At 37.0% G+C, this 26,573-nt stretch overlaps 1 protein-coding gene across 6 annotated transcripts; it reads right to left on the bottom strand.

Moving 5' to 3' along the window:
• Positions 1-1,506: 1,506 nt before the first annotated feature.
• On the bottom strand, positions 1,507-26,098 carry TFDP1 (transcription factor Dp-1). Of its 6 annotated transcripts, none has more exons than XM_070943288.1 (12): positions 25,967-26,098; positions 23,941-24,023; positions 16,148-16,214; positions 14,041-14,138; positions 12,111-12,232; positions 11,504-11,669; positions 11,135-11,281; positions 6,549-6,617; positions 5,853-6,004; positions 5,261-5,427; positions 4,353-4,434; positions 1,507-2,774 (listed from the first exon to the last, which is right to left on the bottom strand). In XM_070943288.1, the coding sequence occupies exons 2-12, from the start codon at positions 23,950-23,952 to the stop codon at positions 2,624-2,626; spliced, it is 1,233 nt and encodes a 410-aa protein (XP_070799389.1). In that variant the 5' UTR covers positions 23,953-24,023; positions 25,967-26,098; the 3' UTR covers positions 1,507-2,623. The 6 variants fall into 6 exon arrangements, with proteins under 6 accessions (XP_070799389.1, XP_070799387.1, XP_070799388.1 ...); XM_070943286.1 differs by lacking the exon at positions 25,967-26,098 and adding an exon at positions 25,814-25,922; XM_070943287.1 differs by lacking the exon at positions 25,967-26,098 and adding an exon at positions 25,814-25,922 and having other exon boundaries at positions 11,135-11,278.
• Positions 26,099-26,573: the final 475 nt, after the last annotated feature.

Below are 26,573 nucleotides of genomic sequence, written 5' to 3'. Positions count from 1 at the left end.
CATATTTTAAAATGGAATTTATGCAATTGTGTTGAATAAATTTCTTTCAAGTATCTAGATTATCTTAATATGAAGACATTTTAATAATTGAAACACACACACATACATCTGCATATACAAAGTACATGTATTGAGACAGATCATCTTCATAATGAATCTTCAACAAATTTACTACCTGCATGATGGTGATAGATAGGTAAGTGGAAGCAGTGTTTATGGGGTATTAAAAAGAAGTTATTGACATGAATTAAGGATAAGAAGGAATGGGGTAACACCAGAATTGGTGCCATAAGGGAAAGCCCAGGACGTTGCAACCATCTGTGACATTCTGTAATGAAGATGTCCATCAAAATTTTGTTGATGCATCTGCCTATTGCTTTTACACCATGAGGATAATACCACTCTACTATATCAATGTATAACAGCAAAATATAAAAAGGGATTTAGAGATTGATATTTGCTTTTAAATTACTAGCTTAGTAAAATGTTTCCTACACTGGAGAGGCACTCAAGTATCAGTAAAATTTCATATGCAAATATAAAGCATGTTGATGCATATAGGGGAATCAGTTCTTTGCATACCTTAATAATGAACTTGAGAATTTTCTAAGGCTCATAGTGGGAAGAATAACAGAAAATGATACAATGGGGAGAAAGGTTTGTGATGTAGTTCTGTGTATCATTAGAGACTCAATTCCTGCTGTACATAAGGATTTCAAATCATTGGATTGGGTAAATATTTACTTCTTGAACAAATCCCAAAATAAGAAAGTGAAGTCTTATCTGATGTGACATACAGTACTTACAATAGCTAACATTTCAGACATAAAATGAAGTATTTTATACTGATAGAATATATAAGTCCCACATTATTTTTCTTATTCAATTCTTAATCCCCAACACTGACTGTATCAATATGCCCACAGACACCTTCCTTGGTAGCTAGCAGGCTTCAGTATTATCTGCTTTTATTTTTTTAGTTCCAAGTAAAGAATGAAGTTTTTTAAATTTAAAAATGTAATGGCAAACTAGCATGCCACAAAGCACCAGCCTCAAGATGAATATTTATTCTCAAGAAATAAAATATATACAAAGAGGAACTCTTGAAACAGAGTATTTGTGCCTCTTCTGTGACATAAGAAGGGGAAAAAAGACAAGAGGTAAATTAAGATGGAAAACTAGGAAACTGAAAGAGTCATTTTGGAACAACCTATCAGTTTTATTTGTATAAAAGTGCATTTTTTATGACTGGTCACATAATGACAGATATTCCCAGGAGAATCCTGATTTAATAAACTTACATATTTGTAGGGTGAATGCAGTCTCCCAAGAATTTAGCAATCATCAGTGCATGCTGTTGCCTCCCATCATCTAGATATAAGTATAAATAACTCCCTACTTACCCTTTAAAAGAGCTCTGAGACTCTTCCATACTGAAGAACCAGATGATAAGTCAAACACAACAAAGCAGAAGGTGAAAATAATCTTGATTAGAGAAACAAAGTATTTGTTAAAAATGCCCACGCGTGTTTTATTAATAAAAACTAATAGTGCCACAATTAAACAAGTAAAACAAACTGCTTATATGCCATAAAATATTACAGAAAGTTTATTTGTGTTTCAGTAAAAAGACTACTGTCTTAGAACAGGCAGCTGACAGTATTTGTGCAGTTAATTCTGTGTGAATAAATTTAAAAAGACTACCACCTGTCCTGATTTTTTTTTATAAAAAATGAAGTATTAAAAGTGATTGACAAGTTTTGAGTTAAACATAAAACATTCTCTATATTTAATTTCAACTTTATAATAGATTACTGGAAGATGTTTATGAAACAAATATAAACCATTTGTTTCAGTACATGTCTTTTATACCATAGACTTCTAAGTATGTAAACAACTATGTAACAAATTGTTTTCAAAATCTGCCTGTAAGAAATCAGACAAATTTTTATCATAAGCAAAACTCATTCTAAACTTTCAAAACATTTACACAGCTATACCAGCCTGGCAGTAAACATTTGCCCCCAAATTATAACTATAATATTTCTAACTTCAGCAAACATAATATATAGAATTTGATGGGCTTACAATGATCAATATAATTTTAAAAAGGGAAATTAATTCATACAATTTCTGCAAACTAACATTTTAAAAGATCCTTTTTTGTTTGATTCTTTGGGCATGGCATGATCAGCAAAATATAGTATAACATTTGATTACTATGCATCAGTACGATGTCACCTAAATGCAATCTAAATAAAATGCCATTCATGTATGCATTTTGACAGGTGGACAGATTTTATTTTCCATTAAATGTGGCTACATTTCAAACTTTGTGACAACATTTAGGGGCAAAATGCATTTTCCTTCAAGTTAAAAATCCTAAGCAAAAGTAAATAAAAATTCTGCATTAACACACTGGTATTAACACACACATCCTCATCACATGTAAAAAAATCTACATAAAAAACAAACAATCTTTACTTTATTGGAGGTGCAATTTTCTAAATTCAGACTCTTACCAGTATCTCCTTGATGGGACAATTTTTGACAATCTCTTCCTAGAATTTATTCCTGCCGCTTGCTGAATTTTAAAAATAAAAAAGTCTACAGGCAAAAAGTATCAGTCATCATCATCATTTTCATTAAATTCGTCATCGTCGTCATCGTCATCATCACCAACATAAGACACTGGTGTCTCTACTCTGGAGCCGCTGTATTGAGATCCATTGGAACTTGTAGCCAACATTCCATCTCCTCCATTTGAGTAGTCACTGCAAAATGAGCAAGTTGCATTAATCTTTCAATTCTACCTTCCATCCCAATTAATACGTTTAGCTAGGACTGGGATAACTGCAGACTCCTAAGGCCAAATACAAAAAATATTGTATATAAACCAATTATAAATCAATGAACTATTATTAAATGAATTATAAATTAATGGAATTCAATGTAGGTAAAAGTAAGCTTAGGCAACAGTACAGGTAGACTAGGTCAAACCTGGCTTAATGCCAGCAACTGGGAGAGGGATCTTGGAGTCCTATTGGACAATCACTTAAATATGAGCCAACAGTGTGCGACAGCAGCCAAAAAAGCGAATGCAATCCTGGGCTGCATTAATAGAGCAATCAAGATCATGTGAAGTATTAGTACCGCTTTACAAAGTCTTCGTACAGCCACACTTTGAATACTGCATCCAGTTTTGGTTGCCACAATATAAAAAAGAGGTTGAGAATCTGGAACGAGTGGGGAAAAGAGCAACAAAGATGATTAGAGGGCTGGGGACTGAGACACATGAAGAGCAATTGCAGGAATTGGGTATGATTAGTCTAGTGAAAAGAAGGGTTATGGGAGATATGAGAGCAGAGTTCCAGTACTCGAAGGATTGTCACAAAGATGAGGGGAACAAACTATTTACCAAAGCAGCAGAAGGCAAGACAAGAGCCAATGAATGGAAACTAATCAAAGAGAGAAGCATCCTACAACTAAGGAGAAATTTCCTAACGGTGAGAACAATCAACCAGTGGAATGTCTTGCCTTCAGAAGCTGTTGATGTCCCATCACAGGAGGTTTTCCAGAACAGACTGGACAGCCACTTGTCTGAAATGGTATGGACTCTCCTGCTCATGCAGGGAGTTGGACTAGAAGACCTCCAAGATCCCTTCCAACTCTTATTCTAAGTTTTATGTTCTAATTACAATTACCTAGGTACCTTGACACCTAAACTGAAAGTGTTTAGTGCAAAAATAGTCCCAATGGCATGGAACTGTGGGTCTGAACTTGCTCAAGTGAAGTAGGTTTTATAGAAATAATAGAATTCACCTGAGCAAGTTCAGACCCATTTTTTAAGAAGCAAGCTGGGAATCGACAAGAACATGCTAGCCCCCATAGTCAGAGGAAAAACTTGTATTTATTCCATACATAGCCACTCAACAACTATTTTCACTTACTGATGGATAATCCATTCAATGGACCCTGATAAGATTATCCTACCTTCATTTTATATACATGTTTGAAGTTCTTTAATAGTTTTCCTATCTGAAGCTTTAAGACAGGAGTAGGCAGTCTGGCCCTCATCTGGTTCCCAGCTCCTTTGGAGCTTCCAAATAGTACTGTAGAAATTCAGTGGCAAAATGGTCAATTTTGGCAACCGAAAAGGAAAATTTCTTAAGATGCCTTTTGATAAGCAGGTATATTAAAAAGTTTCCTAGATATCTGCTGAGATCACTTTTTAATTAAATAAAAATTCAGTTTAATGATTAACAATTAAAATGAAATAATGTAGTTTTACTATTTAGATGATACTGGGTCTATGAACTAGTTTTTAAACATACAACTCAATCTTATCTAACCTGTTGGAAAATCTTGTCCCATTTGAAGCTGAACCTGATGAGGATGAGACATATACATTGCTGATTGATCCCTGAGCCATTTCTATAAGACAAAATAACATCAGGAATTAGATAGCAGTCACTCTATAGCATATGTATTTGCAATTCAATAAAACCTCCACTAAATATAATTTACATATATAGCATTTCAAACTTTCATATTAAATGTCCCATCAACTGCTGGGTTCTAGCTTGGTAGAACCAAATAGCCAGTCTTTTTGAGATTTTATTTAACATAGTATTTTTGTGAAATAAAGATGGGAAAGCTTATAACTATTTGTAGACCCATTATGTAAGGGGATGATAACCTATACAGTTTTTTAATTTACTTTTCAGCATCCAGCCAGGATGATTTTTTTATGTTCGATGTTAGATATGTTGGACATTTGGGGGGTTTTTTTCTCTACACAAGAATTTTCCCCCCTCACTGTTAGTGTTGGATGTTCATTTTTCTGTTTATCTGTTTTGTATTTTATTCTTGTTGATAAAAGAAATAAATTAATAAAAAATAATTTACACTATTTAAGTACAGTGAGCACCAGATGCAAATCAAATGTAGTGATTATTTAGTATATTGCAATATTTTCTAATGTTTTCTGAACTAAACATTACCATTATGTTACAGAATTATTATGGCTAGCAAAGCAGAAGATAAAATTTGTATTATGTGTCCTGTGGCTGTCAAAGGTTACACCATCTCAACTATTAATATGGCACAGCTACAGCTGAAGGTATTTTGTTAACAGCAAAGCAGATGTTTACATTATATTGCATTGTTTATCACAGTTGTGTTAAGTTCCAATAACAGCTTATTTTGTTCCCAAGTTTTATTTCAAAATGTTTAAAATGTTAATTTCATTTAACTTTACCTGTCACATATGGTTCAAGAGCTTTAGGAACCAAGCTCCTTGCGTTTTTTAGATCTTCTAATGAGCAACTTCCAGATTCTAGTCCAAATGCCATTCCCATTCGCTTCAATACTTCAATATCATCATGTATTTCAAATGCATTATCAAAATTAAATAGATATTCAAACCTAAAAGAAACAAACAAAAGTTGCTCAATGTGTCATATACAGGTCTCAATATTTTTTTTCTAAAGTGCTCTCTTCCATTAAAATGTAAAATTTGAAAATTTAGCATGCTTAGAAAGTGTTATGCTGCTTAAATGCTTTTATTTTAGAAAATATTTATTTTTAATGGCCTTTTAGCACCTTTTAGTGCAATATAAACCTATACTGATAATTAGGGCATGTCAAATTTTTCAACTTTCAATTTCCAAACATCAGGGGTGCTCAAAAGTTGTGACATGCCTTGGAGATTGTAATGATATTTGTAAATATAATTTAGATGTGCTTGGTAAATAACTACATAAATATCATAACTTTTAAACATTTTGTTTAGTTTCACTTGAATAGTATCTATAACACAGTACCCATTTTTCTGGGTATTAGTAACTTACTTGTCATTAGAAATACTGCAATCAATTACAGTTTTCTTGCTGGTGTTCACTATGATAAATGGCAAGTGAATGACAGAATTAGAAGTTGGTGATCTATTTGCTTGCTGCTGTGCATGACGATTTCGCTGAACAAGATTTTTGAAGGCAATTTGCTGTTAAAGGATTTAAGCACACAAAGTTTGCTTTTTTAAGATCTGGGAAACAATTTGCATTATTCATGTCACTTCATGTCAATTTGCATTCATTTCACTTAGCAGGTGACAAGACCTAATTGACCTTGGTGATCTCAGAAGTTAGGGAAGTATGGTCCTGGACAGTATTAGATGGGGGAACACCTGAACATTTCAAGCTTGTTGCTTAGATGGGGGAGTTGAAAAATAAGGAATCCTGAAAGATAACAATGGCAAACTATTTCTGCAATAATGCCAAAAGAATAGCTCAAATTTAAGTTACCACAGGGATGAAATCAACATGGGCATTTTTATTATAGTCGCTTGTATACCACTCATTCATCAGATTCCTCTTTTAAAAAATATGAGGCACCCATGTAAACTTGAGAATTGTTGAAATCATGACAGATTTGACATTAAATGTAAACAGATTTAAAGAAGAGAAAACCTGAATTCAAATTTTAAAGGTTGTACCTAACATTAGACTAGCAGGAAGAAAAAGTATGCTACTGCTCTACAATGATACCTGGAGAATTAATTCTTGTAGTTGTGACTGTTTTTGCTTTATTCTTTCAAGTCTTCGCTGCCTCTCCACCTTAACAAAAAGAAAAATACTGTAATACCATATTGAATTAATCAAAGATGTATGCTCAGCAGTATATACTAGGAGCTACTTTAAAGGTTTTACTCACCAATGAGCAACTAAAGTAGCATGAAACTAGTTTTGCATGTGTAATAAAATTTGTAATTGTTCTAAAATAATAGAACCAGAATATCAAACAACTCCAAAAGCACATTTTTCCAAGAGCAAACTAGCTGTGCAGAAATAAAATATTCAATATTTTAATTATGATGAAACAGTTTTGTAAAATGTTACCCATTCAGACTAAGAGTCAGCAATTTTCTTGCCATGGAACAGTTATTTCCAAAAAAAAAAAAAAAAAAAAAAAAAAAAAAACAGACAGTCTTTACTTAATGACCCTAATATCTGTTGCTAAGCAATGTAATTATTAGACAAAACATCATGTAACTGCACTTCTTAGGGACAGAAGTTCTAGCTGTTAGGCCAGGAACATGCAATCACACTTCCCCTGCACTCATCTCTGCTTCAACTCCCACCACCTGCCTACCCATCCATTTCTGCACTCCGTGGCCTACTAATTCCTGCTCAGTTGCCCTTCATTATCTTCCTCCTCCTATTGCGAGGTATCTGCACAGCCTTGTGAGGGCCTTGCAAAGCTGCCTGGGCCAGGTATGCTTCATCAACAGTTTGAGGGTCAACTAGTGCAGGTGGGGGTAGAAGAGTGCAGTGCAGGGCAAAAAGGCAGGGAGACCGATGGGTGGTGGGAGTTGAAGTGCATAATGTCATGATAAATGATGGCAGGCATCTGAATTTTGATCATGTGATCCACTCAAATTTTGATCATGTTACTATGAGATGCTGCAATGGCAGTAACTTTGGGCATGGGCCATAATTACTACTTAATGCGGTTGGAAGGTCACTGAATGGTTGTTAAGCAAGGATTAACTGTATCTCAAATTCTGAACCATTTGCACATACAGCGCTATATAACTATCAATGAAATCCAAAAAGTATTTAAAATTAATTACATTATATATACATGAATCAGGCAAAATACCTATTATATAATTAGCCCATTCACAGAATTTATTTATTTATTTGATTGATTGATTGATTTATATACTGCCCTACTCCCGAAGGATTCAGGGCGGTGAACAGCCAAGAGATAAAACACACAGATTACAAAATTTAAAAACAGTATAAAAACCTAATTAAATAAATTTGGCCCGGAACAGATTAAAACACTCCTAAAGTTTTAGACAAATTTAAAATTTACAATTAAAAAGGGAGGTTAGGCCAGGCTGGCCTGTTGGAATAAAAAGGTCTTGAGGGCACGGTGAAGGTGCATAAATCCGGGATCCTCCGTATCTCCGGAGGAGCTCATACCAGATAACAGGTGCCCCCACAGAGAAGGCTCTTCCCCTGGGGGCCGCCACTCGACATTGTTTGGCTGACAGCACCCTGAGGAGCCCTCTCTATGAGAGCGTACTGGCCGGTGAGAGGCTACTGGTGGCAGCAGGCGGTCCCGTAAGTACCTGGGTCCTAAGCCATGGAGTGCTCTAAAGGTGGTAACCAAAACTTTGAAGCGCACCTGGAAGACCACTGGGAGCCAGTGCAGCTCGCGCAGGAGAGGTGTTACATGGGAACGCCACGTCGCTCCCATAACCACCCGCGTGGCCGGACTCTGCACCAGTTGGAGCCTCCAGATGCTCCTCAAGGGGAGCCCCATGTAGAGAGCATTACAGTAGTCCAGGCGGGAAGTGACGAGGGCGTGAGTGACCGTGCGTAAGGAGTCCCAATCCAGAAAGGGACGCAACTGTCGAATCAGGCGAACCTAATAAAAAGTCCTCCCAGTCACAGCCGTCAAATGCTCTTCTGTGAATCCAGGATTCACACAAGTTGGTGAATTGGACCCAAATTGGACACCCAAGTTGCAATCCCCCTCCGTGGGGGCCAACGACTTGCCCCCAATAGTCAGTGATGGCACCAGCTGACTCTATCGGGACGCCGGAAACCACAGCCATTCGGTCTTGGATGGGTTGAGCCTGAGTCTATTTCTCCCCATCCAGATCTGCACGGCCTCCAGGCACCGGGACATCACTTCAAGGGCATCATTGGGGTGGTCCGGGATGGAGATATACAGCTGAGTGTCATCAGCGTACTGATGGTACTTCATCCCGAAACCACGGATGATCTCACCCAGTGGCTTCATATAAATGTTGAACAGAAGGGGCGAGAGGACCGACCCCTGTGGCACCCCACATATAAGGCGCCTTGGGGTCGACCTCTGCCCCCCTGCCAACACAGACTGCGACCGGTCGGAGAGAAAGGAGGAGAACCACCGTAACACAGTGCCCCCCACCCCCAACTCTTCCAACCGGTGCAGCATGATACCATGGTCCATGGTATCAAAAGCCGCTGAGCGATCTAATAGGACCAGGACAGAGGAGCAACCCCTGTCCCGAGCCCTCCAGAGATCATCAACCAATGCGACCAATGCCGTTTCCGTGCTGTACCCAGGCCTGAAGCCCGACTGGAACGGATCTAGATAAACCATTTCATCCAGGTACTGGGGAAGCTGTCGCGCAACCACACTCTCAACAACCTTCGCCACAAAGCGAAGGTTGGAGACTGGACGATAGTTTGCTAACACTGCCGGGTCCAGGGAAGGCTTCTTGAGGAGAGGCCTCACCACCACCTCTTTCAAGGCGGCGGGAAAGTCACCCTCACTCAGTGAAGCATTTATAATCCCCTGGAGCCAGCCTCGTGTCACCTTCCAAGAAGCCAGCACCAACCAGGAGGGACACGGGTCCAATAAACATGTGGCTGCGTTCAGTCTACCCAGAATCCTGTCCACGTCTTCGGGAGTCATAGGGTCAAACTCTTCCCAGATAACATTCTCAAGACCTGCCTCCGCCATCCCTCCTGAATCTACCCAGTCAGAGTCCAAGTCTTCCCGAATCTGAGCGATTTTGTCATACAGATACTGCACAAAGTCCTCGGCCCTACCCTCCAAGGGGTCCTCCCGCGCTCCCTGGTGGAGCAGGGAGCGGGTCACCCTAAACAGGGCGGCCGGGCAATTATCTGATGACGCAATAAGAACGGCAAAATAGTTACATTTTGCCGCTTTTATCACCACTAGGTAAGTCTTAATATGATACCTTACCAGTGTTCGGTCGGATTCAGAAAGGCTGGCCCTCCAACTGCTCTCCAGGTGTCTTTTCCAGCGCTTCATCTCCCTCAGCTCTTTGGTAAACCAAGGAGCCAGGTGAGACCGGCGCCGGGTCAGAGGCCGCAAAGGCACGACCCGATCCAAGGCTCCAGCGGCCGCCCTATCCCAGGCGGCCACTAGGTCCTCAGTCAAGGCGTGAGCCAGAGCCTCAGGGAATGGCCCAAGCTCTGTCTGGAACCTATCAGGCTCCATCAGGCGCCTGGGGTGGAACCACCTCATCGGTTCCGCCTCTCTGCAGCGGGGTGTGATGGTTCGAAGCTCAAAGCGAAGAAGGGAGTGGTCCGACCATGACAAGGGCTCAATCGCTATATCCCCTATCTCAAGATCACTCAACCACTGACCAGAGACAAAAACCAGGTCCAGCGTGTTCCCCTGTGTGAGTAGGGCCATTAACTAACTGGGTCAGGTCCATAGCCGTCATGGAAGCCATGAACTCCCGAGCCGCCTCACCGATGGATGGCAAGTTGAAATCCCCTATGACCATAAGCCTGGGGGTATCAACCGCCACCGCGGCTATAACGTTGAGCAGCTTGGGCAGGGCCACCTCCACATGGCAGGGAGCCAGGTACGTGATCAGCAAGCCCATCTGGACCCCATGACCCCACTTCACAAGGAGGGACTCACATCTGGCCGTCTGAGGAACAGTGGCCTCCCTCGGCCCAAGACCTTCTTAAATGACAACCGCCACCCCCCTCCCCTCCCCTGTGACCTCGGCTGTTGAAATGCGCGAAAACCGGGTGGACACATTTCAACAAGGGGGACCCTCCCTTCCTGGCCCAACCAGGTCTCCGTAATACCCGCCAGGTCTGCTCCCCCCTCCTGAACAAGATCGCAAATGAGGGGGGCTTTATTTACCACTGACCTGGCGTGGCATAACATCGCCAGTTAATAGTATTATACTAACTAGAATATATCAACTATTTCTACTGTATTTTACCCTACTTTTCAAATACATCCTGAGGGGAAAAAACACAAACCTATAAATCAGTACTTGTTCTTGTCCTGTGTTAATTTCCAATACATTAAGAGAGTCCTTTTAACAGTTTCTTCCATATTTTTAGGTTTTTAAGCAAATTGAATTGTTTTTCTTTAGTTTATTTGCAAGAATACAATTATGAAAGCAATGAAATCACAAAATACTACTTCAAACATGAATATCAAACAAGAAATCAACCATATGAAATTAAAGCAAAATCCATAACTTAGATGGAAGTTTAAGAACCTAAGCAATCATTAGATTTAATGAGAAAATCCATTAAGAAAATATTACAAATGGAGTATTTTCAGCAAATTTTACCTCTAAATTCTGGCATTCCTGAGCTGAATTAGTAGGTAGGCCAATCCATTTGATTTCTTTCTTTTCCTTGGAAATAATGTTCATGGCCATAAGAACATTTAAGGCATCATAGACCCGTCGCCTTATATTTTTCTGATCATAAGCCTGCTGTAAACATCATAAATTAAAAGTATCAAAATACTTGCAGTTATACTACTTAGCAATATAATCTAGTAAATTAGACAATCAGACATTGCTATCACCAGTTAGTCCAACTAATGATACCCAAGAGAGCAATAAATGGGTATCCTTATTAAGTAAAAAGGAAGTTTTTATGGGAAGTCTATATAATTCTTTTAAAAAATTAATTTAGAATACAAATATACTTACCGATTCATTTGGTGAGATGTGAGCATCTGCAGTACTGAATTCTGCAACTAACTCATCTGCTACCTCATTGTATGAGGTAGTTCCTTTCCTCTGAACCTTCTCACAAACCTTCATAGAGAAGTGCCGTAAACCCTTGCCATTCTTCTCTCCCTTTTTGTTTCGTTTCCTACAAAAATACAATCAGTTATAGGTACACAGCTCCCTAATCCATTTACAGGTCCATACATAAGAGTTACATATTTTACTTTTTAAACAGGTCCTGAACCACTCGCTTCATTTAGTTTCAGTGTACGTGATCAGTTTATTTACACAATCACGACCAAACACATCTACAGATAAAAAAGAATCAAAGAAAATAAGTTTATTTTATGACTCAAAACATAACACGCTTTTATAGGGGGAAAAAATCTATATTCTGAACTAAAGTATTTATCAACATCCTGTACCACAATATACTAGGGAAAAGAATAACTGCTATTTTAGAGATTATTTAGCAAATGCCAGATTGATTAAAAGTTGGATGTCAGAGTTAAACTGCCTATTTTTGATGCATATATTTTTGTATTCCTACAAAATTCTAGTTCTAATTTAACTGAATGTTACTTACCCAGCAGACCAAGGTGAAGAATCTGCAGTCTGATTCTGTGATACAAAGTGTGTATTGGGAGTATGTGGACTTCCTACTAAAATAGTATTTGGGGCTGATGGTCTCTGTGGTGTACCAATAACCTACAATTAATAGAAAACTATTAGAAAGAAATAATTATTCACTATTGTGATATTAGCTTCCTTAAAAAAACGATTGCAACTTAAAAAATTGGCCAAATTAAATATGTCTACCTACAGGAACACAATCTTAAAATATGCTTATTGTTCTTCTCCTTCAATATATTTATCAGTATTGTAACTCATGCATAATGATGATAATAATAATAATAACTCCTCCACTGGGTCTCCTCTGCAATACAAAATGTTACTTTAAGTATACCTGAATTACTTTGGTACAAATCAGGTTTTCAATTAGAGATTCTGAGATACCCGAGATACTAGAAAAAATTGTTAAATCCTTTAAAATTAAAAAAACTATAATTTTGATATTTATTTTCAGTAAATCAGTTTGATATGCAGATGCTGTGAACTGAGTGGAATAATTAGAGATTTCTATATTGCCTAGACCAGGGGTGTCAAACTTGCGGCCCGGATACGTCATGTGCTGTCCCCACCCCCACCTGGTTTAGCGAAGGGGGGAAAGTCCCGATATGTCACATGACGACACCATGATGACATGAGTTTGACACCCCTGGCCTAGACAATGGGAGTGTCTTAACTTCCATACTAGAATGTCAATAGATCTCAAATTATTACATAGAACAAAATATTTAAAATATTTAAAATTTATTGGGTTCCATTACGTTTTATGTAGGGAAGGACTGTCAAAAAAGGCATTTTGCTGGAGATTCAATAAGGGCAATGTTTTTTTAACATGTTATTATGGTTAAAAGTCTGACATTGCAGTATTGGAAAGATAAAATATACTGTATGTCTCCATTTACTTAATGGACTGAAGATCTGAATACACTTACTACCTATGAGGAGATATAGCCATAGACTTTGTATGAATAAGTATAATGAAATATGGGATTCATTTGTACAAAATACAGTACGTTAAAAAAGCATGATAGTTGTATTTTAGAATTAATATATACTTATGTAATGTTTGCACTAGATACATATAGAATTCTAATTGTATACTGTAGCAACCTATATTTTTTTTCACTTTGTATTGTTTTACAGCATGTAACTTTGTGTTTTGTTCCTTTTTATTTGTTTTTGTTATTAAAGCTATAAAAATAAATTTAAAAAAAATCAATGAGAAAAAGGTGGTTTATTTCCTACTTTTAGGAAACGACTAGCCAGGTTTTTATTAGCAACTACTGCCATAAAAAAAAACTCAAGATGTCTGAATCCTGGAATGAAGTTGACAGGAAGTTCTTCTATCTTAAGTTTATTTTATCTCTTTTGTTTTCTCTTGTTTGGTTGTCTTTTGTTTCAGCAAATGCATAGGGTGATTTTATTCCTTTTATTATATTTGAGCCTGTTTTTATGTGCTGTTTTTTTAACACTATAGCTATTTTGCTGGTCACTGGTGGTTATTAACTACAATTTCTGATATTACTTTAAGTAATCTGTCTTGTATCTACAGTACAACATACTATGAAGAAAACTAGGATTATACTACAATCTATAGTATACTATAGTATATATTATCTATACTATAATTCTAGTATAAACAGGAGATTGGATTTTATTATACCAATTTAACTGTATGTTCAGGCATAAATAAAATAAATCAGAACTGGAAGGGCATTCATTTTGCCTTGACAATGCAAATGCTTTTTCTACGACTTTGAAATAAATATCCTTATGTCTCACATGCCTAACACTTTTCCTATAAGCAGGTGTGTGCATATTCTTGTGTATGTGTTAAAAATTATCATTACAATTTGATTTGTAGATTTCTCTGACAGGCCTCTTACCACTTGTTGTGCAATATTGACATTCGACGGGCCAAATGTTTTCGGCAAAAGCTGTTTGCCAAGTGTTGAGGGATGAACAGCTACTAATGAAACAACACCTAAACGTCAATATAAAAAGTTAAAAAAGAATTAACAATTGACAATGCATATAACTTCCTACTTTAACACTGAATAAAATATATGTACAATACAAAAAGATACAATTATCTGTTTGTACATATATTTTATTAAGTGTTAATCTGTTTTTAATATTGACTCAGTTTCAGATCTTGTTCCAATATATACTTCCATATATCCTTCCAAGTTCAATAGTTTAATATTTTTGATGCTTGCAGGGATTTATTTATTATGTAAAAGCCTAGGATAAGATATGGAATCCAATGTTATGTAAATGGATAATTATATACATAACAAGGTTTCCCTCTTACTTATCTTGTCCTTGCAACCTTTTTAAGTTTTTCAACTATTCCGGAGTTAGAGAACTATCCATAGTAGATTTTGAACACCTAGGAAAAGGGATCATCAGCCACTACAATTTTGAAAACTTCTGCCCAGGAAATATGAAATTAAAAGTTCACCTCAAATACTTAAGATCAAGCTATTACTTCACTCTTTGCTAACACTTCAGTGTTAAAACTTTCCAATCCTACTAAAGAAAGTTGCACTTTTATTGTACTTTCCAATTTAACTTGGAAGTTTGAATTTTGAGCATCCAATGTATATACACAAATACTGCCACCATGTGGTCAAAAACTTTTTAAAAATAGTGTATCTGATCAAATCCCTAAAAAAAATAACAAATTCACTTAGCAAAATATAAAACACCTCAAATTTGGGCACTGAGGAATAGAGAATGAAAAAGATCATAATTTTAGGCATAACCTGAATTATAATCTGTTACATTCAAAGATAAAGAATATGAAAATCCACATCAAATATGAAAAAACATTATCTCCTCTATGTAGTCTACCAGTTATTAATCACTAGGAAGTGACATGCTGACATTAACTTTGCATCATTAGCAGTAACTCTCATTTAATTAATTTAACATTTATGACCCCATTGTTTAATAACATTTAACTAAGACATTTGTAAACAGTGATTAAAAAACGTGAGGCAAAAAACCTATACTTAATATTCACACTTTTAAGCAGAATAAATTCTTATAACATGTATTTTTCCTATTAGCACTTACTCAAAATTCAGTTATAAAAGTACATATGTCACTATCAACATAAATTTTAACAAACAACAGCTCAAATGCAAACTGGTATCCACATATTCAATTTAGGGAATAAATGTAACTTTTCAAGGAAATGCTGAATTTCAGTGGAAAACAATGAAACAAACATATCAAACAGTGCATGCTTCCCTTATTTATGAAAATCCCCATCTATTTGAATATTAAAATCTTATACATTTTTTGATTTGTCCTTTACTTTTAACTTTCCAATTCTAGATGAATCCAATGCATTATTCTCCCTCTTCCAAACTCCACTCCCTCAAAAGAATTAGTCATTAGATTACAGGTAGTCCTCAATTTACAATCACAATTGAGTCCAAAATTTAATGTTGCTAAGTGTGAAATTTGTTAAGTGCGTTTTGCCCCATTTTAGGACTTTTCTTGGCACATTTGTTAAGAGAATCACTGCAGTTGTTAAATTAGTAACACCAATGTTAAATGAATCTAGTTTCCCCATTGACTTTGCTTGTCAGAAGATCACAAAAGTTGATCACATGAACCCGAGACACTGTCACTGTCATAAATGTGAGTCAGTTGTCAAGCATCCGAATGTAAATCACGTGACCATGGGGATGCTGCAATGGTCATAAGTGTGAAAAATGGTCATAAATCACCTTTTTCAGACCGTTGTATCTAACGGTCACTAAGCGAAATGTTATTAAGTCGAGGACTACCTGTGTTGGGGAGTAGTAGAGAAAGAAAGGAGAGTTCCACTTTTCTACAACAGCTTTGTGCATTTTTCTGCTGAATGTAAAAAAAAAAAAAAAGGCTGCTCTCCTCCTCCAGTAACCTTTGCATTTAACAGAAATCCTCAGACCTATACAGTGTCATTTCTTAAATACAAATGACCAAAAAAAAAGTTACCTTTTCCTGGACTAAGATTTTGATCTATAAAAACCTTTAATTCTCCATTAGCTTCAATGAGACCAGCCTATGAAAGAAAAAATAACCCATGAAAAATAATCTATAAACAAATTATATTCTATCAATTTTTATAGTAGAAAAAAACATTTGTGTCATGACACTTGATTTTATGGCCTTGAATAAATCTTTACTCTTTTGGTTTAACACATCTTTTTAAAGACAGAAATATATTGTCCATTTACACACAGCCATAAAAAATAAATACGAAAAACTGTCTTATGTATATTATCTGAACCATTTTGGAAAGAATAATATGATGTTAATTAGTTCAACAATATCAATATCCTAAATTAAACTACACTGAAAAACTAGGAGAGGTGATTACAGAACTGTTCTTGTAATATTTGATAAGTGGAAAACTATTAAGCATTCCCAGAAGATAGAAGGGAGAGTAAATGTTATTTATTCCCATATTCAAAAAGAGGAAGAACTCTGGAAAATGCAAACTTGTCTGTTTGATATCTGTACCAGGGCAAACATCTAACAGCATGCTTATGAATACTTGGCTAAGCTTGCTACAAATATGCAAATTATCAGGCAGATCAGTAGTTCTCAAATTTTTTCAAACCATAGAATTACTTGGTTAAAAAAATCCTGCAACCCCTAATGAACAAAGCACTGATGATACAAAATAGTTGTTTTTGAATGCATTTTTGGGAGGAAGGGACAGAGAGCTTAATCTTTCATCACTCCATCAAGAATCCTGCAGAACATTTAAAAAATTCTGGGCCAGCCAGTACTTTTGATGGCCTCACTGTTGACTTTAATGAGTATTTTTAATGGCTCCACTTCAGCTTGAAGAGATGGACTGTATACTGCATCAAGGTCCTGTCCTGAGTCTGAAGTCTGCAAGTGTCATAAAGGTAGGGCGGGTGACAGCTAATACTTTAAAATTCAAAATATTTAGACAGGTTTGAGCCATGTTGAGCTATGAAATTAAGAGAAAGAAATGTACATTTCTTATACCAGGAGAGAAAAGTAAAAGGCACAAGTTTAGCATGGGGAAGATCTCGCTTGGCAGTAGTACATGGAAAAGGTTTTGAACCAGCAGTATGACACAGCTGCTAAAAAGGCTAAAATGCTATTTTGGGATGCATTGATAGGAACATAGAATGCAGGCCATAGGAAATTTATTTAACAGTTTTCATAAAAAAAAAAAAAAATAAGCAGGAGAAAAAATATATATCTATAACTGGACAAAGAAATAAACAAGATTATACTGTTAGTGCTCAGTATATCTTTGATTAGAAATTAACCATAATAAAAATTAAATTATATTTAAGTAGATTATTGTTTTAAGAAAGTTTAAATCTCTGAACTAAATGCTAAAATCTTCATTATTTGTATATTATATTGTATATGAATACAAAAGTGAGAAAAGAAAAAGACTAAAAACACAATAAAATTGGTTTTCTAACTTCCTCTGTACTCCAACTAATGCGCAATATTTACAGACATTTAATTTTAATTTTTTGTGCTTATCTTTAATTTCAATTTTAGTTATTTTTTTTCCCTTAAAAACTATGAATAATTTTATTTGCCTTGCTGCATTTTATATATGCAAGGATGTGAATCTTGCTTAAATTTGCTTGTACTTCTATTCTTAATATATGTTGTTAATTTTGCCATGTTTGTTATGTTTAAACTTCCACTCTGATTTTTTTTGGTAATTTATGTCTTTTATAATGTTGTCCTAAATTTATATTTTCTGCCATAGACATGTAAGCTGTGATACTTTTTAGTAATATGTTTTGGAATTATGTCCAGTAAAACAGTTTCATCTTAAATTTGATTTTTAAAATTCCTTGAATAGTTCTATGAATTTCTATCCAATATTTTTGAGTATTTTTTCTACCGCATATGATAAAATGTTCCTTCTATCTCATCACATTTCCAAAATTTGTTAGTAAGAAAATCATTGCACTCTGCCTTGACCTGAATGTATTTGGAGACTTCATCCAAATAATGCCAATTCAAAAAGCATCATGACAAATTGGAACAGCTTTAGAGTTTAAGATAATTAGAGTTGGAAACTAAGTCTTATGTCAAACAGTAAAGTCTAGGGTATGTTTAAATTCAGTAACAGTCTTAAAATATCAGGATTGTTATATCGAACAGATTCCTGCCCTAAGCAGGGGAATGGATTAGATGAGCCCTAAAATGCCTTCCAACTATGATTCACCAGCCTAACAACTGCTCTGTCCATGTAATGAACACATTTGGCACATTTCTCCTCAAATATAATGGGGGAAAAAAACCTTAAAAAGTTTGCAATGAAATTGCAGAGAATACTTTTTAAAAAGAAAGCATTGAAGATCCTTTTTTTCCCAAAATGTATTTGTGGAATAGATATGCAGCACTCACTACAAAAAACATCAAATATTGAAATAAGCTAGTATTATGCCAACTTCAACAAATCTCACTGCAGATACTGTTGAAATATGCCATCATACGTCAGCTCATATAACCCAATATTAAAATAGATTAAAAGTAAGAAAAATTATATGCCCTACTAAAACATATTTCATTTCCTTGTTTAAATCCGCATTCCTAAAAGTTTGAGGTACTGTATTATTACAAAGATTTAGAATTGTTGTAGCAGAGTTTTTGATTCTCTAGGTCTAGATCCTAGAGTCTAGGATAACTTTCCAAGAATATATAAAGCTATGGTATTGATATTACATAAGATATGGCTTCTCTTCTCATAGAACAATGTTTAAATCAAATACATTTCCCACCAGGTAGTCCAGAAAGATACCAAGATTATTACTGCTGCATGCTATGTATCTGTAACAATATAAATAAGGTCATCCTTGGATGACATATCCAAACAATTTCAGGTAGAATGATGGTAACTATTATTTATAGTTACCATATTATTTATTATGGTAATTTATTTAGAAATAAATAAAACCATAAAATAATTAAAATGTTGAGGAGAAGAGTTATTAGGCAGTCCCATCAAAACCAAAAGAAAATCTAGTTTTAGTTGAACAGATCTTCAACAATGACCACATTGCTTCACTCCTAAAGCTTATGTAAACCAAAATGCATCCATTTAAAATAGGATTCATTGGGATCTTTATTTTGTTAATCAAGTTCAAAATAAGCTTCATATGTTTTAGGACTTAAAACCTGAGCAGTCTCAAGAAAGCTGGACCTGAATTTCTTGCCTCATCTTGAAATCTGAAGCTACAATGCTCCAAAAGCTCCACTCTGGTCCAAAAAGTAACAACGAAAGCAAGTCAACATTTTTTCTATATTTTGCATTATAAAGCACAATTTAAACTTTCTCACCTGTCAAGAAAACTAATCTATTTAAGACCGAGTACAATTTCTCATTAGCAGAAGAAGTGTTTTTTCCACAACATTTCTCACTTAACAACAAAGTTCGCTGTGACTACTCACTTAAGATAAAAGAACTAGAGGTTAGAAATTCTTTATTATAATTAAACACATAATTTTACTATTGTAATCATTGGAAAATAGTACAGCAGATAATAAATAAGGAACTTTATTCTGACTTGAAGAAAGTAAATATTTAATACCTTTTGAGTAAAATTTGAGATATGCTCTATCCAACTGGGCCATTTCACAATTAAAACTCCACAGATAGGGGTAGAATCACAGGGACTATATAAATAATTTCTTTTAAGTATTTCTTTAAGGTAAGAATTAAAAACGAAGGAATTGAAGGTTTATCAATATAAACATGAATTTGTAAAAGTAGTTTCCATCAACTCATATGTTTCACCCATAGCCAACCATTGCCTTTCTAGAGAAAGTTAAGCAACTTCAGACAAATTACCGTTAAATACTAGGATGGGAATCCATCAGGAAGTATCAGGATTGTAGATTGAAGTGTAAAGTTGGAAAAACATTTAAGAAAATTACAAGCTACTGTTGTATCTTATATGCACAATTTGGATTATTAAAAATACATGCCTCACATCAGTATGTATCACATTTTTAAATTGTATCAAATGATTGTGAAATATAATTTAATGCAATACCACATTCATAAATTCTTTTTAATAGTGTGCTTTACTTGGAATCAAATAGCTTTGCTGAATAATCCAAATTTTAAAATAACCTCCATTATGCACATGTGATAATGAAGTCTACTTATTTTGGGTTACTTGATTGGATTTGCTATCACACTTCAACTCAGAACACTAATTATTGCTGAGCACTACACCAAAGTCTAATATAATACTGAGACTTATCTTTCACCTTAACTACAAACAAATTGCAGTTTATGTTCATATCAGAACTTATCAGAGATGGTTTAATCAAGCCATTCATATGATTTTGGAACATCAAACCTGAAGATGTGATTTTGATTTGGAATCTTTAAATTATTCTCTGATAAACTACTTGTGTACAAAATAATTTTTATTTTATTTTAAATTAGTCTCTAAATCTTTCTGTTTTCATGATTACTTTCTGAGTACAGTATGCAAGCAGTCCATAGTCCACATATTTTTTAAGGACTTAATTTTTAGGTTTACAGCTGTTTCATCAAAATGAATAGTTCAGAAGAGTTATACTTGAAAAATACCAAATATAATCTCCATTGCCGATTTAATCAAAATAAATTTGACTAACTAATCAAGTTAAAATGAAGTTCCAAATAATTTCCAACTAACTCATCTTTCTAGTTTTCCTTTACAAAACACACAAAGTAAAAATGATTTAAAGAGAGCTTGAACTTCCTAGATTACTTTTAGCTGCATACAATGTAGATGTATGAAAGAAACAGACAACATGCTATGGAAATCAATGCTTTCCCAGAAGACACAGAATCCTTTCTTACAAGGTCATATGCTAGACAGTCACTTAAATGCAAAGGGAAATGTTATCATCAAGCACTTAATATGTAATAGATATTCCTTTTCAATTTTATAGTTCTTTCTAAAGACATCTTTGATTCCTTTCCTGGAAAAAATACATCATCATCATCATCATTTAATGTTATTAAATTAGGTCTGTCGATTTTAAAATCAAAGTTTATGTGAGGGATATATTTTATTTAGCAGAGAATGACGTATTTTGAAACTGATTACCAAGAGTATGTAATGTCCAAAGGCTCCTAATAAGGTAAACATTATTGAAAAAAAAATAAACAAGAGTTATTTTATTATGTGTAAAACATCCAAAAGTTTCAAGTGTTCCCAACTCAGAACATAGAGCTCCTAAATTCTGTCTCAAATTCAAGACAAAACCAGGCAGATCATTCCACAGGGTTTCGTGTGACCAATATCACAGTATTGACTTAAAAAACAAATTCTCCAAACCATGCTGACTTTGCAGAATAATCCTAATAACCACTAACTTGAAGGAGTAGGGAAATTTAGATTCTTAATTAAGGACATATTTATTAAGAACATTCTGGATAATAAAATATTGTTATATGTCTGTTTTTTAAAAAAATGTTTATTACTGGAAAGTTAGAGCTCATGAGTTGTCAGTTATTTTTCAGACAATTTGCCAAATGCAAAATGTGTGTTTACATGTTCATTACAATGGTCATAAGTGTGAAAAATGGTCATGTCACTTTTTTCAGTGCTGTTGTAACTTCAGTCGGACATTAAATGAACTGTTGTAAGTCGAGGATTACTGTATAGGTAGCACTGTTATATTATTGAGCTTTTAGGTTGCCATATGCAAAACAAGCCCACTCTGCAAGAATGTGCATAAAGTAATAGCCAGAGAAAGGTGTTACTTTCTGGACTAAGCTTTGCTGATATTATGAAATTAACATGTTGAGTTTGAAAGTGTTTACTGAAATATTCCAACTATTGCAGAAGTGTTCCAAGTTTGAAACAGTACTGGAATACGTTTGGTAATGTCAGAACAATTGTTTCAAACGCTGATCTAGACAGTTTGAACTTGAAAATGAACCACAAGGTCATTGGACAATACAGATTAAACACATTTAATAAAAAAGGCAATATGATTTTTGATATTTAATTGTTTAAGTCATTACAGTCAAGATATTATAGAAAAATTTTCAGGGTCCCAGGACACAAATCATCTCAGGCTTATGCAAAGTTCATATTCCTACTTCAGATCCTCCACTACATGAAGTCTGCAACATTCTATTTATGATTTTAGCAAGCAAACAATATGAACATTTATTTCTCATCCTATGAAGAAATACATCTTCTTTATGTAGCAGTCAAATTATGTGTGCTTACATCCAACCCTTAGCATGTTCAAACATAGTTGCATGCTTTGTTTAAAGATAATTATTAAAGTCTTCTGTAAGTCAGACTTCATTTATGAACTTAATGGACATCATCTCGCAACAATAGGAAAATGGTATATATCATTGCCTTGTTCTGAGTTTTAATGGAATATACAATTATTGTTTAAGCTTCTAACTAACCTTCCATGTATATATTGAAAGTTAATTTTTTCTCTTGTATCTAATCAGTAGTAATGTAGTAATAACTGTAGGCCGTTGGATGCAATTGATTTGGTTAATATTTAGTATATGCAACAGGTTGCAAGTCAAACTGTTATGGTAACTGATAGCTATGAAAGTTTGTTCAGAAATAGTTTGAAATAAAAGGTGACTTAAAATAATGAACAGTTTAAAATGGTTTGATTTAAATATAAGTTTAAATAGTTTGAGTTAAAAATAAAGTTGTGGATTGCTGAAAATGATATAGTCTACTTCTTGAGCTTGTAAACAAACAATTCAAACAAACAAACAAACAACTGACCAATCAATGCCTGGGTAGATCAGAAACTGATTTTTGGAGGGAATGAAGGCTTGATGGATCACAAGATTTAGAAACATAATGTGTCAAACGGTATCCAATCAATTAAATTTCTGCTCATATAGGAACATATGTGTGGATTAAAGTGAACTAACTGTTTCTAACTCTGAAGAAAATTATAATTAAGAAACTGATTTAAAACTTCAAGCAAAATTTCTCTGATGATTTGAGTAATTTAATTGTAATTAAACACATGTTTAAACACATTCAGGTACAATAAGTTTATATTAGCAGAAGTTTAAAAATATAACTATAGATCATTAGGTAATAATTACAAAATATTATATCTATGATACAAATAAACATGCAACAAAGTCAGCCATCTGTAAGTTTTCAAATTTAAAGCTTCTTATAATATTAAAAACTATCAACAGATGAAAACAAATCATTAGGAAACCTATTGTATGATCCAGAGAGATAACAAAACAACATTCTAAAGAAGTCAATTTTTTGAAAAATACAAAGGTAGGAAAATGTAATGATGCTTTCCCTAAAAATAGGCAGAACTACTGGTGATCCAAATAAAACTGGTTCAGATCAATCAAGTGTTGATAATTGGTTTTTTCTAAAATAAAAAGAATAAAATTGTACTTATAGTGGGTAGTACTAAGATAAATAGGTTTGCACTGGTATTTTATTTTAATAAATATGGCATATTTTGATTAAAACCACAGCAGCTACCTAATAAGATACTGTATGATATGATTTGTGCTGTTTGTATATAATGGAGTTTGTGATATACTAAAGACAGCTTAGCTATGCTGAGGGAAGGTGCAACTATATATTCGTGGAATATAGTAATAGTTCTACTAATACAGTTATTATTTAATATAATATATCTGCTTCCCTAAACTCCTATAAGAGGCCATTTTATCAAAGGTAGTAAATTCTATTATTCACTAATCCTAGCAATAAATCTCTAGAATTATTTACAAATATACTTACATCTTTTGCCATGTTACCAAGTCCAAAAACAAAATGTTTATTTCTGATCACCACGGGAAGAGTAGAAACGGTTGGACTATATTCTGAAAAAGAAAGGGAAGAATATAGTTAAATGTAAACTCTCACACATTTCATATTGAATACCAATAGTGCTCAGATATTGTTAGTCATCCAGCTTGGATTTGCAATAAATTACGATTTGCAAAAGTTCTCCCTCCCATATGGGGCAGTTTAGTCCTCAAGGAAATTAAGTTTCTTTCTTATGGGAAAAATTAAAAACAATCTAAACCGAGAAACACGGTGGGTGGGGTGAGCAAGATAAGGTCTTATCCGACCGTGCACCGAGTTTCTGGGAATAATTATGCCTCATAAACAAAGATATGCACAACCTAAGCGAGTAATGCCTGCCCCATTCCCTGCATTACAATTGCTAGGCCTCGGGGCCCAACCCCCAATGCACTCTTTCCCAATCCCAAACAAAACGCACGCCGCTTCCTCGGTGCAAATAGCCAAGCAGGCCGAGGCAATTTATGTAATGTTTCCACGAGGAGGAGGAGGGGGAGCGGGCCCTCAGCCCCCGGTGGAAATCAAGCAAGCAGCAGCATCTGTGCTTCAGAGAACAAGTCTCGCCAGCCCCCGCCTCCTGCACCTACCCGCCCCTCTCCAGGGCCTCAGAAGCCCGGCCAGAGCCCTGGAAGTCTAGCCTCGCCACACCAACTGCCTTCCCGGAGGGAGAGGGACGGCGGGCCACCCAGGCACCACTCTCCCCCTCGTTCCTGGGTCACCGGCCTGAGGAGGGAAGGGGGGGCGAAGGGGAGAGAAGAAGAGGGTCTCTTCCTCATGTTAAACCATCCCGCCTAAATGCTCCGCCACAGCAGCAGCAGCAGAGGCGATACTCGGCTGTCGCTTCCTCCTTGCCTGCTACCTATCCTCGCGATGCCCCCCCCCCGAGCACCTGAAGCGCGGGCGAGGAGCAGCCGAGAGCCAACTCCATCCCCCACCACGCACTCCCGAGCAATTCCCCCACCCACAGCGCCGCCGCCACCGCCACCGCGCTCTCACAGGAGCCAGAGATGCCAACTGCACATGTGCAATGCGCGGCCCTCCTAAAAATCCCCCCCCGGAGGGGGGCGGGAGACCCAGCGGGCGCCCTCGCCGGCAGGAGCCGTGTTTGGAGCGACGCTTCAAACCACCCACCACCCACCGCCGCCGTTGCACCAGTCGCCAAGTGGAAACGCAAACTATCCCGCAGTCATGACAAAGCGGGAGGAAGGCAACGCGGGGTTTTTTTTTGTTTTTTTTTAATCGCCGTTCCTCGCAGCGTTGCTGTCCAACTCCCCGGGTTCGGTTCCTTTGGGGGTGCGGTCGCGGGAGACCTTCCTTAGACAAGGGCCCGGGTGGGTGGGTGGGTGCAGTGGGGGTGAAGGGTGGGCGGCTTCAGCACGCAGTCGCAAGTCCCCCTTAACTGTCTTGCAGCCTCTGCACGTTGGCTTGGGAGCAAGGATCCTCGGGGACTGTTGCACGCCAACTCCGCGTGCAAAGGATCGATCGAGGGAAGAGACCGGCTGCCTAAACCTGAAGCCGATGCCCCTTAAAACCAGTCGGGTCTTATTTCCATCCCGCTTGGCTCCAATTAGAATCCAGAGTTCCCCATTCGATGCGGACTTCCAAGGAAGTGAGCCTTGCCAGGCGGCGGGGGAGCTGCTTTCCGGGACGCGTGAACAGAATGCGGCGGCAGAGCCGGCCGTCGCCTCTCTCCGAAGAAACGCTATCACCCCCTGCCCTGCCAAGCCGCGGCTCTCCTTCCTGGCCCCGAGGCTCCGCCGAGGTCGGCGGGCTGCCGTCCTTGACGCCCCGTAGCTGCCCCTCACACCTGTTCGCGCTTCCTGCATAGGAGGCGGCCGACGACGACCGAGGGGCGCCGCTGCCCCCTCTCCCCTCCCCCGCTTCCTCTCCCGCCGCGATCCCGCAAGGATGAGTTTCTTGGCGGTTGGCAGGAAGAAGGGAAGAAAAAATTGAAACTTACACTTTCGTGCGTCCCTCCGGCGTGACGCTGCGCGCTGGAGCTGACGTCACGGAGGGAAAACGTGCCCCACATAGACAAACGCGAGGAGCTCGTTACGCCCTCTCCCGCCTCTTCACGCCAGACGTTTGTTTAGCCAAGCCTACCGGGGCGGTGCAGAAAAAAACCGCGCGCATGCGTCAGGTTTTCGCGCCTTCGGGATTCCAACACGCCTTTTTCCTCCCGGAGATCAAATGCGCTAGAGCGGTTGCTGTTGGCTTCGGAATCCGCCAGCTGGCCCCCACCCCGCGGAAAGCCCCGCCCTCGCGAAATGGAAGGCTCTGTCGGGGGGGAGAGGGCTGCCCCGCCCACTGGAGGGGGCGTGATTGACCAGGGCCGCTGCAGTGACGTTTCTCCCTCCCCCCAGCTTGCTCTCTTTTACTCTGCAGGCGGGAGCGCAGCGGCTTCAGCTCATTGGTAAAAGTAGGTTATCAAAGGTGGCCTCCTGAAATTCGCAAATGTTGCCAGAGCCAAGAAGTAGCTGTCGAAGTGCAGTCGAACGTGCACATTGTATTGCATAGTTGTGATGCTGTCGAGTTTATAGCGAGATGGAAGAGGTGGGCCTATTAGA

Source organism: Pituophis catenifer, unplaced genomic scaffold (assembly GCF_029215685.1).
Source record: "Pituophis catenifer annectens isolate HBS135680 unplaced genomic scaffold, rPitCat1.0.hap2 SCAF_4, whole genome shotgun sequence".
In the NCBI taxonomy this organism is placed as follows: Eukaryota; Metazoa; Chordata; class Lepidosauria; order Squamata; family Colubridae; genus Pituophis; species Pituophis catenifer.
Note: the sequence above shows the minus strand (reverse complement) of the source record. Positions and strands in the feature narration are given on the sequence as shown.